The 18,388-nt window shown below is 56.0% G+C and overlaps 1 protein-coding gene across 1 annotated transcript; it reads right to left on the reverse strand.

Moving 5' to 3' along the window:
• Positions 1 to 4,116: 4,116 nt before the first annotated feature.
• THOP1 (thimet oligopeptidase 1) lies at positions 4,117 to 17,993 on the reverse strand. Its single transcript, XM_086410265.1, has 13 exons — positions 17,847 to 17,993; positions 15,508 to 15,720; positions 13,007 to 13,155; positions 12,020 to 12,127; positions 11,511 to 11,613; positions 9,326 to 9,486; positions 8,602 to 8,737; positions 8,047 to 8,413; positions 7,746 to 7,947; positions 5,777 to 5,963; positions 5,518 to 5,646; positions 4,750 to 4,886; positions 4,117 to 4,598 (listed from the first exon to the last, which is right to left on the reverse strand). Exons 1-13 carry the CDS (start codon positions 17,860 to 17,862, stop codon positions 4,443 to 4,445), a joined length of 2,064 nt encoding a protein of 687 aa, XP_086266391.1. The 5' UTR covers positions 17,863 to 17,993; the 3' UTR covers positions 4,117 to 4,442.
• Between the last annotated feature and the right edge of the window lie 395 nt (positions 17,994 to 18,388).

An 18,388-nucleotide genomic window follows, 5' to 3' on the forward strand; every position in this document is an offset into this window, starting at 1 on the left:
AGATCCCCTGGGGGAAGAAACGGCAATCCACTCCAGTATTCTTGCCTGGGAAATCCAATGGACAGAGGACCCTGGTGGGCTACAGTTTGTGGGGTCACCAAAGAGTTGAACATGACTTAGGGACTAAGTAACAACAACAAAATGTACCTATGTTCTAAATGGATATTGAGTCCATCAGAAAACTGTTAGGGAGGACTTCCCTGGTGGTTCAGTGGTTAAGATTCTGCTTCCAATGCAGGGTGCATGGGTCAATCCCTGGCCAGGGAACTAAGATCCTGTATGCCACATGGTACAGCCAAAAAGAATTACATATATACATATATATATATATATATATATATATATATATATATATTACATATAATCAAATACATTGAATTTTTAAATCAAAGTTATGTCCAGAGATTCACTGAAGGAGATCTAATGCCCTCTGCCTATGAAATTTATCATTTTGGTAATGACCATGTCAATTGTATTTTCATTCTTTACCTTTCACTCAGCAGATATACAAGGTTTGGAGCAGCTTTTATCAAACCTGACTTCTGACCCTCTTTGGATGCATAACTCTGGGTCAATTCCTTTCAGTTCAGTTCAGTCGCTCAGTCATGTCCAACTCTCTGCAGCCCCACGAATCGCAGCACACCAGGCCTCCCTGTCCATCACCAACTCCTGGAGTTCACTCAAACTCACGTCCATCAAGTCAGTGATGAACATCACGTCCATCCAGCCATCTCATCCTCTGTCGTCCCCTTTTCCTCCTGCCCCCAATCCCTCCCAGCATCAGAGTCTTTTCCAATGAGTCAACTCTTCGCATGAGGTGGCCAAAGTACTGGAGCTTCAGCTTTAGCATCATTCCCTCCAAAGAACACCCAGGGCTGATCTCCTTCAGAATGGACTGGTGGGATTTCCTTGCAGTCCAAGGGACTCTCAAGAGTCTTCTCCAACACCACAGTTCAAAAGCATCAATTCTTCGGCGCCCAGCTTTCTTCATAGTCCAACTCTCACATCCACACATCACCACTGGAAAAACCATAGCCTTGACTAGATGGATCTTTGTTGGCAAAGTAATGTCTCTGCTTTTGAATATGCTATCTAGGTTGGTCATAACTTTTCTTCCAAGGAGTAAGCGTCTTTTAATTTCATGGCTGCAGTCACCATCTGCAGTGATTTTGGAGCCCCCCAAAATAAAGTCTGACACTGTTTCCACTGTTTCCCCATCTACTTCCCATGAAATGATGGGACCAGATGCCATGATCTTCGTTTTCTGAATCAATAAAATATTCAAAAGTGCTTGGTTGTAATTTCTAGCTATGAGTAACAAAATAACCAACTCAAACTACCCTTTTAAGGAGGAAATTTTTCATCTCCCTTAACAGGACATGGAGAGACACTGGAGTAGGGGCATGAAGGGAGGGAGGGAGGGAGGGAGGGAGGGGGCATGGAGACAGAAGCAGGTGGAAAGGCCCTGGGGTATCTCCAAACCCTTCCCTCTTCACTTTCCTGCTGGCGTCAGACAGCCTCTGCAGCCACAATTAATGGCTGAGGAGCCTGGAGGAAGGCATAGCAACCCACTCCAGTATTCTTGCCTGGAGAATTTCCACAGATAGAGGAGCCTGGCAGGTTACAGTCCATGGGGTCACAAAGAGTCAGATGTGACTGAGCGTCTGAGCACTCTCAAACCTGAATCCCAGGAAGGTGGCAGCCAAGGCTACTCATCCCCTTACCCCCTGCCCGTCCAGGCCTTGAGCTAACCCTGTTTCCTGCTACCATGACACTGAATGAGCAGACATGTGCTGTACTTTTAACATACACACCCTTCCAAACGTGGTGTTTGTTCTGAGACTCAACAGAGGCCAGGAGCCTGGGCAGTCCCTGCCCTGTGTCCCCCTGGACCAGAACCACCTCTCCTCCCCATATTTCTGCCATAGCCCTGAGCCAAGTAGGCAGGGACCTGGGTAGGTCCTTGGAGGCTCCTACAAGGTGGGGCGTTCTGCCAGGCTCAGCCTTGACTGTGCCACATCTCAGGTGGGGTCTCTGAGATGTGGTCAAGGACGCACTCTGGCTAGCAAGTGACAAATGTCTGCCCAAGGTGACTTAAGCAGGAGAGGGGATCCAGTGGCTCAAAGTGCCAAGTGTGCGGTGGCAATGGGGTCCTGGGGAGGCCTGCCCTCATGGCATGGGCTCCTTTGTGCTGAGTGGCCTCTATCTAAGGACAGCTCTGTCTGCCTGACAGCTCATACTCTCCAAGTTTGGGGAGAAAACAGAATTTCTTTCCCCAAAGTGCTTCAGCAAAAATCATGGGCCTGACAGCACCAGCCTCAACTGGACTACCTGTCGATGTCTGGGCTGAACCCTGTGGCTGGGGAGATGACCCACATTGTGGGGAGCCGGTGAGGCATTCTGCTCATGACAAAGTTCATGAGGAAGGAGGCTCGGCATACGCAAAGGCGGGATCGAGCCTCAGGAGTCCGCCCGGATATTCTCGAGCATTTTCCCCCAAAAAACCAGAGTCTGCCTACTTTATTGCTTTGTGCTCTCACCTCTGACTTTACTGGGGGCTGTCCCCTACCACCATCTCTCTCTCTCTCTGTCAAAGAGTTAACTTACAGCTCCAATTAATAAAGTTCCTGGGCAATTAGGAGTGTTTAAATCCAAACCCCTCAGATGGCTCTCTAACTCGCCTGACAAGTTTACCCGGACTCCTGCAGCTATGCATACGATTGTTTACAGTCTCCTAGCCTCCAGAGGCACGGGAAGCTTAAGATATTCAAATAGCTTAGAGCCTCTCAGAGTTAAAAACTGTCAGAATAAACTAGTAAAGGATTTCATTGATGAGTCAATGCTTGTTGCCAAGTTTTCACATCCCCTGAATTGTATCCTTGAATGTGTATTAATTAATAGTTGGTATATAGTAAAAAATAAGTAGTGGCCTTGGTGTTAGTAACTTTAGACCCTTAAGGTAATAAATTCTTTCCTTTGTTGTAAGCCCATTACACATCCGCCCTATAGGAGTGCAATTTTATCTTTGGAAGATGGTGCCAAACCTTAAAATAATTACTCTTAGAGAAAATAAGTCTTTGTTGATAAGTCCTTGTCAAGAGTCATAAAATGTTAGTAGGCCTTCTGGCCAGAAGATGATGTAAATCACCTAAACCATTTGTATACGATAAATTTGCAGGAAAGAAACCTTGGTTTTTGATAAGAATCAAAGACTGCTGACTTTGCATCCCCTATTATCCTCTATGTGTAACTTAGGGTATAAAAGCCCCTGTTAAAAATAAAGCTATGGGCCTTGTTCACCAACGCTTGGTCTCCCCATGTCATTCTTCCCTTTAACTTCCAGCTGAGTCTCCATCTGGAGCGCGGAACCCACCACGCTTACTAATTATGCCTGGGCTTCTAAGACCCACTCGAGAAGGTGTCTAGGGTGAGGCACCTTCCGCTATTCGAGAGGGCGCCTGCGGCCTACGTAAGTGGTGCAAACTTCTTGTCTTGAAGTTTTATTGGTCTCCCGCGTAAACCAAGCTACTCAGCTTCTTTTCTCCACTGAATTTTCCTACTGAGCTATCCTCATTCTATTGTTCTCTATATCTCTAATTAGCATATAAATAGTCGCCTAGGCCGTCTCTCCTTCGAATACCGGGGATCAGCTGGGGCTGGTCCCCAGCACATGACCTGCTTTAACCTGGGGCCCCCAACTCCCTCTGGCATGGAGAGGTCCCCAAGGGTGGGGACACCCACGGGCAGTTCAGGATGTGCAGATGAGAGCGGTGCACTGGCCAGTGGCCACTTCTGCTCAACCCAGCTGAGGTGGGTCTCCCAGGAGGCCCCACTCACCCGACAGCCTAACCCTGAGGCTTGAACCCAGAGCTCCACTACCCAGCCCAGGCTGGACCCACTCCCTGTGTTGCCCGTCTATACTGGATCGGGGCCTTCCCTGGCAGTCCAGAGGTTAATACTCTGTGCTTCAAACGTAGGGGGTATGTGTTCGATCCCTGGTCGGGGAACTAGGATCCCACATGCCATAAGGTGAGGCCAAAAAACTCCAAACAAAAAACAACAAATCGGCCACAGCACTGCTCCTGCGGTGGGAGGGAGGCAGGCAGAGATCAGGACTGAGTCTTTTTTTTTTTAATGGCTGCATTTCAAAGAACTGTTTTTTAACTAGGGAAACTCCCAGGAAAGGGCTGCATTAGTGCAACAAAGAGGAGTCTTGACCAGACAGGAGACTTTCCAAACACCTCCAGATGGAGACCTTTCAGCCCACGTAGGCCGATGGGGACACAGGGACTGGGCGAGGGGGAGAGGGGGAGGGACACGCAGCCCCTCCCCTGCCCTGTCCCTGGGCTGGAGTCCCCCACCTGCCCCGACTGGGCACTAAGGCACCTGGGCAGGTAGTGCACGGCCAGGCCCTCCAGAGTTGGGGCCAGAGCCCCGTGCCATCAGCAGGCTGGCGGCTCACAGCCCTCCACCTGCAGCCCTTTGCTCAGGAGGAAGGCGTCCTGCTTGGGGTCACGACCCAGGAAGAGCTTCAACATGACACTGGCGTCCTCGGAGCCGCCCGGCCTCAGGATGCAGCTTCTGTAGTCCATGCCGACCTGCCAAGAGGGCACGGGGCTTGAGGAGGGTCGCGCACCCCTCCCTGGCTCTGAGGGGCCCTCGGCATCACCAGGGAGGAAGGACACCCAGCATCTGGGGGCGTGGGGGGCAGGAGCCCTCAGGGTAAAGGGGCCCAGGCCGGCCTCTCACCTTGCCACTCAGGACGCCCTCCTGCTTGAAGCGCGTGTGGAACATGTCAGCAGAGTATACCTCACTCCATAGGTAGCCATAGTACTGGGCGTCATAGCCACCTGCCAGGTGGCCAAAGGTTGCAGGCATGTTGGTCCCTAGGATGGATGCGGAGAGGCTCTGGTCATGGCCCCTGGGCCCCCTCAGGATTTTTCCCAAGAAAAGGGCCTCGAAGCAGCCCCGTCTGAGGCCCATGCCACAGGAGGGGAACTGGTCTAACACTTCTAGAAAATGGGGGTCTCGTGGGCAACTCACAGAGGGAAATAAGTCTTTGCCCACTTTCTGCTCAAGCTCACAAGGGTTCACCCAGAGCACCTTACAAGATTGGCTGTTCAGGCTCTGATGAGTCAGGGCTCACCTGCGCTGGTCACCGCACTCCCTGAAGGATGTCTTAAGAGGCCCACAGAGGAGTGAACGTCATGTATATACCAACACACGCATGCTCAAACCTCCACTACTCATACATCCGGGTACAAACCCTTTCCTGACCCCCTGGGCTTCTCACAAAGCACGTGCAGAGCCGCCAGCCCACCGTGGCCCCCACGCGCCACAGCTGGAGCAACAGGCCCAAGGCTTGTGGTAGGATGAGCCCAGAGGCCAGCGGCTCCTCCTGGGCCTTGGCTGAAGCCTGTCAAACAGTCCCCACTTCATACATCACTAGATGACCTTCCCCACCTGGGCAGTGGCCACCACCCCGACCCCTAAGGCACCCAGCTGGAGCACGGCTACCTGGCGTGGCGGGGACCCCGAGGATCTCCTGGCACAGGCGGGCGTACTCCTTGGCCGGGTCTGCGGCTGTCTGTGTGTGCAAGGCCTGGTCTACCTTGGCCAGGACGATCTGGCGCAGGTTGAAGAGACCTGGGGGGAGGTGGGGGTGGGGAGATGGGGCGCTGGGTGTGTGTCCGGGCCACTTCCCCCGGGGGGAGGGGAGAAGGCAGTGGGGCGCTGGGTGTTTGGTGTCTGGGCGGCTCCTTCCTCCCCATTGCACCTGTATTGGCCTGGCGGGACTTGATGAGCTTGTCCAGCAGCTCCTGGGGGATGGAGCTGCCCGTGCGGTAGTGCTGGGACATCCGGAGCAGTGGCTCTGCCTCCCACACCCAGTTCTCCAGCATCTGTGACGGGGCCTCCACAAAGTCCCGCTCCACATGCGTCCCGCTGAACATGGCAAACTCGGCCTGTGGGGGGCGGGCGAGCGGGGAACTGTAGGAGGACCCAGACCCCAACCAACCCGGCACACAGGGAGGCAGAGAGCCTGCCGTCCAGCAGGCCACAGCGCCCCTCCCCACCCACAGAGCCCTAGATGCAGTGGATCTAGGTGGCCGGCAACAGTAGGAGCTCCTTTCTCCTCTTTCCTGCATCTTGACGTTCTTTCTGAAGACAAAGTACCTGATGGCAGTGTGGCTGGAACCCAGGCCTGGCAGACACAGGGCCAGGTGGGCTGAGTGACCTGGCATGTTCTTCCTGGGACCCAAGGAGGCAGTCAGATGTCACTGGCTCCTGGGTCACTGGACCCCTGCCTTTGGGTTCCAGCACCAACTGCAAACAAGCGTCCTTCTCACAGTCTACTGACTGCCCCATGTGTGCATTCTCATGTTTCTGGGGGTGATTTCTCTGTTCTAGATGGCCCCCCAGCGTAGGGCTGAAGTGCTATCCAGCGTCTGGGGAGCGAGAAGGCAATGAGGTGCTCACGGAGATAGTGCGTGTGTCAGATGAGCTTTGTCCAGGTGAGGGTCACAGCCCTGCCAGCCAGGGGCTCAGCATGACTGAACCAACAGCTGGTATCAGACCAGGTGTCATTAAATAGAAACACAGAGCACATGAAGCTGAGTGAGGATCATCCTGAAAACAGGGTGACAAAGACTCACGGGAGGCTGGCTCTGCACAGTCTGCAGGGGTGGTGGCTCAGTAACCGCTCCCTCCACATTCACAGCGACTTTATAGCACAGAACTGCCTTAACACTGAGAATCAGCTCTACTGAGAAAGACATGACGGCTGCGAAGGAGCCATGAGGGTCACTGGCAGAGGAGTGGTTCAGGGACAGCAAGTCATCCCTGAGTGGATCTCGAGGAAGCTGCACAAGGAGAGGGGCGTGAAGGGGGCTAAAGGTGGTGGGGGCGAGGGCTGGGAGACCCCCACCCTCACACCACAGACAGTAACACCAAAATGAAGAGCTCAACTACTAAACTTACAGGAAAAAAATTTAGAAGAAACTCTTTGTGCCTTGAGTTAGAGAAGAATTTGCAAAACGTGCGAGAAAACATTTAACAACTTAAAAGTCAAAACATTCTGCTCAGAAATACAGCAGCAGAGGTCCCTCCACACCCGAAAGCATCCCTCAGCCATGAAAAGGAGAGAAGCCCTGACACTCACAACCACGTGGACGGACCGAGGACACGACGCTCAGTGAGAGGAGCAGACACAGAAGGACACACAGGGTGTGACTCCACTGATGGGAAACGTGCAGAGCAGGCCAATCCACAGACACAGACAGTGGGCTCCTGGTGGTCAGGGGCTGGGGGGGAGGGGTTGTGGGTAGTGATAGCTAAGGTGTGTGAGGGACATTTTTGGGGTGATGGAAAATTCCCAGAACAGGGCACTGGGATGGCCACATGGCTTGGTGAGATGTTCTGAACTGTCCCCTCACGCTCCGGGGCAGCTTGTGTGAGCATGGCTCTCAGGCTGAGGGCTGACTGCAAGAGGGCTGAGCACAAGCACATGTGCAGCCAGGTCCCAGGGATGGACGTTCATCTGGGGGGCCCGATGAGGAAAGTCCCTGGGACTTAACACACAGGGAACCGGCTCCGCTTATGCCTTTACCCAGGGCTCCCAGCTTCCGGAGCCACGAGGACATCCCTTGCTGTTGTTCACATATCCCGGGCATGGGGGTCAGGGACGGAAGCCAGTACCAACCTTCCTGTAGACCACCACGCCCTGCCCTCCACTCCCCCACACCCACCTGGGAGCAGAGCTGGTGCATCACGTGGCCAAACTCGTGGAAGTAGGTCTCCACCTCGTCGTGCTGCAGCAGGGAGGGCGCATCGGGTGTGGGCTTGGTGAAGTTGGCCACCATGGCAGCGATGGCGATCTGGCGGCTCCCGTCCTTCCGTAAGCAGCCTGGCTGCAGGCCAAAGCAGGCCGCGTGCCCATACTTGCCTTCCCTGGGTGGGGACCAGGGACGTGGGGTCAGTCTTGGCCACTGGGGGTGGGCGGAGAGGGTGCCCAGCCCAGCCTGGCTGACGGGTCCCCCGTGCACACACCGAGGGTAGAGGTCCAGGTAGAACTTGCCGATGAGCTTGCCGGAGGCCGCATCCCGCACGGCATAGAGCGCCACGTCCTCGTGCCACACGGCGGCGCCCTCCTCCAGCTGGAAGCTGAGGCCCAGGAGCTCCTGGTAGATGCCCAGCAGCCCGCGGGTCACCACCTGCATGGGAAAGTACTCCTTGAGCAGATTCTGGTCCACACGGTAGCGCGTCTCCTCCACCTGGTTCATATAGTAGCGCATGTCCCAGGCGTTGATGCGCCCGTCAAAAGCCAGGCCGCGCTGCTCGCACTCCGCCCTCTTCAGCTCCAGGATCACCGCCCGCTCCTGCTCCCCGAGTGGCTTCAGCTTCTGCGCCAGCTCATCTGTGGGCGATGGGGGTTGTGTGAGGCTCAGCTACCTCCCTGGGCCACCCCTAGCCCCCACCACTCACCCAACACGGGACCCCCAAGGGTGGACAGAGTGGGGCTCGCAGGCAGCACCTCGTCCAGTTGAGGTGGACCTCAGCCCTCACACCTCCCCCCAGGCACCTGGGGCAAGGGGGCGGGGTTACCTAGGAAAGTGGCCACCACCTGGCTGGTCTTGGCCATGTTCATCTCTAGCACATAGTCGGCGTGTGTGCTGAACCCCAGCAGACGGGACTTCTGAGCCCGCAGCCTCACCAGTTCCCTGAGAATGGCGCAGTTCTCCTAGAGCCCACAGATGGACAGATAGACGGTAGCACTGGAGCCATAGGCCAGGTGTCCACAAGAGGGCTCTCAGGTTCCTGGCAGCCATGGCTAGTGCCCCCACGATCCACCCCCGCAACCCCCACTGCCCAGATTTCTCTGCACTTGCTCCTGTCATAACACACGGTCTTTATAATCCACGGGGCCTCCCTGGGCTCAGGGCTCTGCCGGCACCTGAGGGCTTCACTCAGCCCCCCCAGCTTGTGGGACAGACACAGAGCAACATTGACTGGGTTCATTTACAAGGAGAAATAGGCCTGTTCACAACAGGAAACCTAACTACACCCAGAAGCTGTTAGAGAACGTCCAGAAGATGAGGGGCCGGGAGCTGGTGGCCAGCAGTGCCGTCTCCACGGCACCAAGGCCCTAACCCAGGATTGCCCCAGTCAAGTCCATGGCCAGGAGAGGGAAGTGCCAACCCCTCCCATCCAGGCCAGCCCTGGGACTGGCAGACTCAACAGCCCTTGGGGCTGAGCCAGACCCAGGGGCGCTGAGAGGGGAGGCCGAGATCGAGCCCCGCTGGGCACCGTGCAATGGGTGGCTCCTTGCCTCCTTGCACCGGCAGTTGAAGGCCTCCTCCACTTTCCTCCGGGTCTCGGGCACGTGGCATTTCTTCAGGAGGGGAAAGTAGTGCGGGTACTTGAGCGTGACCTTCAGTTTCTCATCCTCGGTCTTCTCCAGTGAATTTAGAAAGTCTTCAGGGAGCCCTCCTGTGGGGGCCAAATTGGGGGCTCTGAGGGGACTGGCAGGCTGCCCAGCTGAGGTGGGAGGGGTGGAAGCCCCCACGGATGGGAGGTGAGGAATGCGATGGCAGGCTGGGCTTCCCCATGCCCTCTGCAAGGGTCTGCACCCAGAGGAGCAATGTTGAGGGCTCTCCCACCTCAAAGCTCTGCTCCCTCAGGATGCCCTGAGGGAGGGGGGAGGTGGAGCTGTGTCCTGTCACCCCAGGTCAGCCTGCACCCCACAACAGGCGCCACCCTGGGACGGCGTGGACTGCCGCCTCCTCCCATGTCCTTCCTGGGTGAGAGGCCACAGCAGGAGGTGGAACCTGCCAGGTGGGTTTCCCAGCTCCGGGTGACTGAGGGACCCGGGAGCAACAGCTCCCTGGCAGCCAGACCTCAGTTCTGACCACCCCGCTGGGGCCACGCCAGGGAGAGGACACAGCGAGCCCAGCTCAGTCCATGTGCAACAGGAGGTGCTTCAAGAACTACAGGGACGCGTCCATTTGAAGGGGCCAAACTGGGACAATGAGCATCTAAGAAAGTGAGGACAGCAAGGACACCCCCAGTGGACAGACCAGGGCCCGGAAGCCCGTGGATGCGAGGACACGGCCGGGGCTGTGGGGGGCTAGTTCTGACACGTGGGAGGACACCCACTAAGACAGGGACAGGACACGAGCCGGTGACAGTGCGAGGAGCTGGAGCCGTCAGGATTCTTAGGAGAAATCACTGATCATGAGGGGAAAACAGCCGACACTACAGAGGCGATGCCGGGCGGAAGTCCTAGAACTTCCACCGGTGGAAGGCCCCCGATGGGGACTTAGAAAAAGAAGACAGGGTTTCATACATGTATACACGACTCTCTCTAGAGGCTGGGGTGGGGAAGAAAACAGAGACACAACACCCTACCTACGCTCCTGTAAAATGACTCTCCAAAGCCTTTCGCAACCCAGAGAAATGACCCGGCATGGCTCCTGCTCAGCAGGGACTGAAACCCTGCCAGGCGGCCACACATGTCCAACTGCCATCCCAGCCCCGTGAGACTGGTCACCGGGCTCTGAGTGGCTGTTCCACGTGCTGGGGGTTCACATTCCTGCCCAGGAGGCCAGGCCGAACTAGCCGGGCCCTGGGCTGGACAGTGGGCAGAAAAGCAGCCCCATAGGACAGTGGACTCCAGAGGCCTGGGATGGCCCTTTGGCCTGAGAACCTTTGGAGCCACATGGGCCTTGCTTCCTGGGACACAACAGTAGGGACAAAAAGTCAGAGTGGCAGAGGTCAGCGTGATGGACCTAAAGCTCCTGCTCAGGACAGAGCACATCTGTGTCCCTGAGTCCCTACTGACCAGAGACCCAGGCAGTATCACAGCGTATGTGACAGCACCCTCGGACTCCCGGGCAGGGCTCACAGGCTATTGCCCACCTGCCTGGATTCTGCAAAATTGTCAGTGTGGGTAAAACGGAAGCAAATCTGTCAACAGGGAAGGCATCTGGAGAGATTAGAATGGAACATGAGGCTTAACTTGAGCTGATTGGGGCCAGAAATGAAAAGCCAGTCATCAGGATGGGTGGGGACCCCATCCCGAGAGGGCCTGTACCTAGGGACACAGGAGGCACCATCCCTGTTGATGGGTCTGGAGGCCCCAGCACAGGAGTTGCACACATACAGGGAGGCCAGGCCCGGGGCATGCATGGGGTCTCCCTGGTACTATTCTCGCCACTTTCCCACAGGCACCAAATTTTCAAAATAAGGCATCTGGGGAAGAAGGTAGAAGCTGAGAAAACCTCCCAGGCCCCAGGCCTTCAAGCCCCCATACACAGCCAGATTGGGAGGACACCATGAGGTTAAAGGATCATACCTCACAGAAAGGGTAGGGCAGAATCTCGGCAGACAGACCCCGGCCCTCTCCAAGGAAGGATCCAGGACCTTGGGCTCCAAACTCCCGGAGTGCCCGTGGTGAAGGCCCTCCCAGGGAATGCTCCCCTCCACTGCCCATCACCCTGTGCACCCTCACGCACCCAGCTCTTCGCGTGTGAACGGTAGGAAGGTCGTGTCCTCGTTCAGGTTCTTGTTGAAGTCGATGCACAGGAGACTCAGCTTCTTCTTAATACTCTTGATTTTCTGATGGAAGAAGACTGTTTTGAGAGTCCAGGGAAATGGAAAGAGTGGGGGTTCTAGATTTGGGGCCCACCAGGGGTTGTGCTGAGCTTAGGTATCTGAAGCCTAGACCCTGACCCCCTGTTCTTGCTTCCCAGTGATCAGTGAAGGACCTGGAAGCAGGGGTGCCCCATAGAGACCACCACTCTCACAGCCCTGGGGAATCTAAGCTTTGGCCATCTTAAGGGACCTAAACTGTTCATTCAGAGTCCATCTGGTTTTCAGAAACAGAAACTGACCAGCCTGGGTTCAGGAACAAGGAGAAGGGGAGCTGAGGAAAGAGCCGGCTCCCCTGGGCCCTGGGCCCTGAGCCAGGGTGGGGGCTGGGCCTGGGCCTAGGCATGAGGGTCATCACAGGCTAGGCTCTCACCTCCTGTGTCTCCTCTGGCAGGTGCAGCCCGTTCCTCCGGCCTAGTTTGATTAATCGCTCCAGGTACCTTGATGCCTCGGGTCTCAGTGAGTCCTTCTGGACCTTCTCCTGGAACAAGAAAACCATAGAGACATTGCCGAATGCCTGCGAGGCCATGGAGAAGCAGGACGTCATCACTGGAAGGAATGTAGGATGGTGCAGTCGTGCTGGAAGGGAGTTTACAGGTTTCCTGAAAAGCGAAACTTCCTAACAAAGCAGCTATCGCAGGACTCAGCACTGCAGGCCCGAGCACTGACCCAGGGAACCAGATTCAAGTCCACATAGGACCTTGCGTGACTAGGGACAGCTCCAAACCAAAGCTGCTGGGGGCTGCCCCAGGGCAATGGGTGATGGGGCAGCTGTGTCAATGTTAGGACCCTGCTGTGACACTGACTTGTCACAAAATGTGACTTCAGGGACAAGCAGGCAAAGCTCAACTGGGACCTCTCTGAATCATTTTTCCAACTACATGTGAACCTACAATGGTCTCAATAAACACTTCAGTTAACACTGCCTGTGCTTTCTGAGGCCCCCGCCCCCGAGTCTGCACAAAGTACCCCAGGGCCTTCCTGGTCCCAAGGCGGACATGTCTGGCAGGTTCTAAAAACCACCCACCAGCCACGCGAGGAGCACCTGCAGCCCCCTGACGCGGGCAGCAGTGCTCGGCCGGCACTGCCAGGGAGACAGGAAATGCAAACACCTGTCACTAGTCCCTTCACCTCACGTGGGAGATGGGATGTCCCCTTGAGGTGACCCCAGCAAGGTCAGGGATGTGAGATGACGTGCATGTGGGAAGGCCTTGCACGCCTTTCCTCCTCCCGCTTGTCTCTGTCACGTCTCTAACATTGTCTGTTGTGGTAAAACGGCCCCACTGCCCCCTGCAGGGCTCTGTCCACCTCATGAAGCCGGGGGGCAGGAGGTCCACACTCTGGCCTGGCTCTCGCTCACCTGCAGCCAGACAATCCTCTGGTACACGTCCTGCCTCATGCTCATTTCCACATCGAATTCCGACAGCTTCTTGTCCGCCTCTGTGCTTGCTGTGCGGATGTCCTTGGAGGGAGAGACGTGCTGGGGGAAGTCAAGGATGTTCCTCTGAACTGAAACGGGGAGACAGTACAGGTGAGAGAACGGCCTTGCATTGAAATGGGCAGGTGAAGCCCTGGGCGAGAGATGAGCGTGGTTAACCCTGTCCTCAGGGACTCATGGTCCAGATGGGATGGCACTCAGTTCTGGACACCTCAAGCTGAGAAGGACGGGAACAGGAACAGTATGAGACCAGGAGAGGCTGAAGGGACTCAGCGCCAGAAAGGGCCCCGGCGGCCCATGGCCATGCTGCAGGGCACCAACAATTTTATACTTCAAGGCGCACCACGTGCGTGAGATAGGGGGTGTGTGGCAACTGTGAGAACACACGCTTCCGCTGCGTCACCATGTGACCCACAGCCCCACTCCCAGGTGGACACCCAAGAGGAGCAGAACACTGTCCACCCAAAAAACTGTCCACACATCATCATAGCAGCGTGATCCATAGCGACCAACCGTGGACACAACCCAGGTATCTGTCGGCAGACGACTAGACACACATGCGCCTCTGCACATGGGAGCATCACTCAGACATGAAAAGGAGAGAAGCCCTGACACTCGCTACCACAGGGACAGACCCTGAGAACATGATGCTCAGTGAGAGAAGCAGACACAGAAGGACACACAGGGTGTGACTCCACTGATGGGAAACGTGCAGAGCAGGCTGATCCACAGACACAGAGAGTGGGTTCACACTGTCAGGAAGTGACTGCTAATGGAGATGGGGGACCTCTTTGGGGTGATGAAAAGTTCTAGAATTAGATACTGGTGATGGCTGTATATGCTAAATACACTAAAAACCAATGAAATCTAGGCTTTATGTGGGCAGATTACATGGTATGTGAAATGTATCTCAACAGTTCTTTTATACCACCGAGTGGTATACAGGAACTTAGTTGCCCAACCAGGGATTGAACCTGCGCCCCCAGCAGTGGAAGTGTGGAGTCCTAACCATCAGACCATTAGGGAAGCCCCCTTCAACAGAGCAATTTTTTTAAAAGTGTATACTTTTCAGGGGGGAGAGGGGCCTGAAGTACCATCACGGTTTGGTGGCTTCCATGGCCCCAGGCCACTGAGAATGTCCCAGGGCTGGTGGGTCAGCTGCACAGTAGACCCTCCAGAGGTGGTGATCTGCTCAGCTGATTGGACCAAACATGGCAGGGTCTGAGGGGGCCCTGACACTAGCTGCCCGATAGCGAGCCATGAAAAGGACAGAAGCGGCCTCTGTGCATGTGGGATTTGAACGCTGTGACGGCACTGAGTGGACAACAGAACAGCAGAGTGTGGGATTAGTCCGGGCGGCTGGTTGGGCCGAGGGGGCGCGGGAAGGGGCACCAGGCAGGGCTCAGCCTGTACTCAGACAGCCCAACACCCAGCAAAGCAGGGGGAGGGGCTTCCCGGGTGGTCCAGTGGCTAAGACTCCAAACTCCCAATGCAGGGGGCACAGGTTCAATCCCTGGTCTAGGAACTAGATCCCACGTGCTGCATGGCACAGCCCAAAAAAAAAAAAAAAAAAGTAAAAAAATAATATAATTTGGTCTACTGAGGAGAGATGGAAAGGCCACAGGAGTGGGGGTTGAGAGACCAGATCTTGTCTGGCAGGGTTACGCCCCAGGTGGGAATTTGCACCAACCAGCCTCCAGAGCCTCCTGCTGGAGATGAGAGGGGAGACAGGTCTGCCCCACCCCAGCAGGTGACTGGCGGGCAAAACTGGCCTATGGGCTCTTGATCCACCGCCTGCACCATGGCCCCCACCTCTGAGCCCATGGCACACTGGCCTCCATGGGGTGGCCCCTCTGGAGTCTGAGCATGCAGCCGGGCCTGACACACCCAGCGCCATGCAGCATCAGGGACACGTGAGGCTCCTGCAGCCGGAGTTCAGGGATTCTAGACGGTTCTCAGAGAACAGCTTTCCCAGAGATGCAGAGACAGGGGTTTCCCTGGCTCAGCGTTCTCTGCCTCATCAGCCTCTGCAGAGGGGGCTTGGGAGGCGGACTGGGGATCTGTCTGACCACACAAAGTTGTAGGACAGACCCCCATAGATAAGAGGAGGGAAGGAACTCCAGAGTGACAAGAAGGGCGCCCCAGGGGATCAGGTTACTCAGAGCACATGGTGGTGGCTGGGGTCAGAAAACCAAAGGGGACCAAGTTCAGCCGCTCGGAGGAAACAAACAACCCCTGGGACTCCAGTTTCAAGGCTGGCAGGTGAGCTGGTCTGATGACATGGCCCCGGGGGATAGTGCAAGCCAGCCAGGCCTGGCTGTCTCCCGTTGACCAAGGCCCACCAGGGGCCTTTTCCAGCCAGCGCCTCTCTCCACTGGGTCCCTGGGAAGGAGGTGGCGTTGCCAGGTCTGGGCATGGCTCACCTGTGTAGGACACCTCCACGTCAGCCAGCGCCTTGAGCGTGTTCTCGTAGGACACATCCTGGGGCTCCTGGGCGCCCACGCGGTCATAAACGCGCTTGGTCTGCTCGATGAGTTCGGTGGTAAGCTCGGCGATCTGCTGGGCACTCAGGTCCCACCGGAGGTGGTTCACGGCTGAGCACGGCGCCACCACGTCCAGGGCATCCCCTGTGCAGGCTGGACCCGGGAGACAGACCCCACACCCAGCAGGTCAGTGTCAGGCCCGCAATCAGGGTCAGAGTAACAGGGTTGGGGGAGACCCCAGGGCTGTGTGTGGACATGTGGAACAATTGGTCCTCAAACTTAAAGGGATCCTGCCCCCAGGGAACACTGTGGTTGTCACAATCAGGGAGTGATACCACTGCATCATTGGGGTCAGGCATGCTGCTCAACACCCCAAAGTGCCCAGGACAGCCCTCGCAGGAAGACTCAGCCCCCAAAGTCATCAGTGCTGAGCACACACCTGCGTTTCACTGAAAGAACACCTGCCTGCAGGGTGGAACCCCGAGTTCCCTGAATGTGACATGTGTACTGTGTTATTTTTCTAAAAGAGGGGGAAGCCCTGACAATTAAGACTTCCCTAGCCCCCACACCTCCACCCCCTCCCCCCGCCCCCACCAAGAGTTTTCTGGATGAGAGTCTGGTCTCCACTGACAGCTGTCACTTAAAAATCTTTGGGCAGTATTCTACAGTGTACTTGCCTCACTGGGTTCCAAGACAGTTCTGTTCTCCGCACCCTAGGTTGCCCCATGTCACAGATGGGAACCCTGAGATAGCCTGATCCCATAGCCAGCAAGCGATAAGGATGGTTGAAAGTCAAGCAGCCTACTTCTCCTCCCATGCCTTGAACTAGCAGATGGCGCTCACCCCATCTTTGGAAATCTGCACACCCTGTGGTTGTCGGGTCCTGTCCCCTTTTCAGGGCTCCACTCAGGATTAAAGTTCAAACCCTTTATCAGAGTCTACACCTGCAGTTGCCAAACACTGTCGCAACTGTTTCTGTCTAGCCCCTGAGCTAAAGGTGATTCTGCTGTGACCAAGAAGTTGTGTGGCCTGCCTGCCAAGTCTAAACCACTTGGCCCTACACAGACAGGTTCACTGACCCCTGCTCTACTTGGTCCAGACTCTACTGGGTCCAGCACAGCAGGTTTGGCCAGCTGGTTTGGTCAATTTCTCTGTGCCTGGACACACAGGCTTTTTCTTCGAGAAGTTTCCTGAGCCTTCCTACAGTTGTCCCCTCTGCCCAGAGCCCTACCATATCAGTTCTCCTTTTCACATCCCTTTCTCAGAGAGGGCCCTGATGGCGTTCCTGTAGCATCTGTAGGTTGGCAACGGCTATAGAGAAGGCAATGGCACCCCACTCCAGTACTCTTGCCTGGAGAATCCCAGGGACAGAGGAGCCTAGTGGGCTGCTGTCTATGGGGTCGCACAGAGTCGGACATGACTGAAGCGACTTAGCAGCAGTAGCAGCAGCAGGGTTTGAAAACTTTGAGCAGGCATGTTTGTAAACATTCACTGTCACCTACGTGCCAGGTCTCTAACAATCCTGAACCAAAGAAAGCAGACTACATTCCTGCCTTACTGCGGCCTGAATAACGGTAATTATGATTATCATCAATATAGGCTGCAGAGGATAGGTTGGGCAAGACAAAATTCGAGGTGGCCCTACTCAACATCCTGGGTGACTTCCTAAAACACGGTTGGTATGCAGGTGACATTGCTCCCCTAAAGGAAAACCCTTCTGTGGTGCCCCACTGTGCTTCACATAAAAGGGACCTGCAGCTGTGCCTTAGCCAAAATGACTTATTGCTCCCCAAACGTCTTACTGGTGTGCTTGCCTCCCTCGCGATTCCCACCACCTGGGACAGCTGCTTCTCCCCACCAAATTCAAGCTGAATGAAATGCCATCTCCTCCGAGAAGCCCTCCAGGACCGCCCCCCCCCCCAAAGAAGCACCACCAGCCATGGCACCGATCACTGTCTAAAGCCCCCGCTTGCTTTTTGCCTGTCGAACGTCCGGCTGTGGACCTAAGTCTAGAACTCCCTTGGAGTTCACCTCAGGGCAGACCCATCCTCAGGAGAAGTAACGGAGTTTGCCGAATGAGTGAAGCGCTGAAAAACCTGAATCATTCATTCGGCAACCGAGGGGGCGGGGTTCCAAGCTCGCCGACCCCCATCCCCAGCCTGGGCCGAGGTCACTCGAGGGTCACTGGCTCCGTTCTAAGGCCCCAGGGGCGACCCCGGGGGAGGGGCATAGGGCTCCCGGGTCCGACGAGCGGGGCCACACCAAGAAACGGCCTGTACCTGCAGGAGGCTTCATAGCTGGCGGGTGTGCACCGGCGGCCCCTGCTTCCACCTGGTCCGTGTCCGCGCAGCGGCCAGCAGCCTCCTTCCACCCACTCAGAGAACGCAAATGTCCACACCGAGGCGCCCGCCGCACGCGCGCTCACTGAATGCTGGGAGACTCGTGCGCTGGAGAGCAGGGCGCTTGCGCGCCGTAGCTCCGCCCAAAGCCCGTGGCGGTGCTCCAGATGGCTGACTCACTCTGCGCCTGCGCCGGGACCACCCCCGTCAGTCATTTGTTCTCGGTTGTGAGAGGGTGGAGCTTTCGGGGAGGCGAGGAACAGGCGTTTCCGTGGAAACCCGCACAGCTGGCGCCTCCGAGCTTTTTATCTGGGCTCTTTCTGGCAGTAGTTGGCTTGGGCTTCCAGCTCCTGTATTAATTTATATTAGCCTCCTTTCTACATTAGTTGTGTATTTGTGTAGCTTTACAACTTTTCTCCCTTAAGTAAGGTCATCCGTGATCGCTTACCTTGTCTCAGGCGCTTATCCCATTCGAGTATCTG

Source organism: Bos grunniens, chromosome 7 (genome assembly GCF_055505025.1).
Source record: "Bos grunniens cultivar Pamir isolate PY7600 chromosome 7, Bosgru_T2T1.0, whole genome shotgun sequence".
Classification (NCBI taxonomy): domain Eukaryota; kingdom Metazoa; phylum Chordata; class Mammalia; order Artiodactyla; family Bovidae; genus Bos; species Bos grunniens.

What these genes read in the sequence shown, in the direction of transcription:
- THOP1 (XM_086410265.1), bottom strand. An exon ending in CGTGGAGGTGTCCTACACAG is followed by an intron (nt 13,156 to 15,507) that starts GTGAGCCATGCC and finishes TCCCCGTTTCAG; the next exon opens with TTCAGAGGAACATCCTTGAC. An exon ending in TGCCAGAGGAGACACAGGAG is followed by an intron (nt 11,614 to 12,019) that starts GTGAGAGCCTAG and finishes TTCTTCCATCAG; the next exon opens with AAAATCAAGAGTATTAAGAA.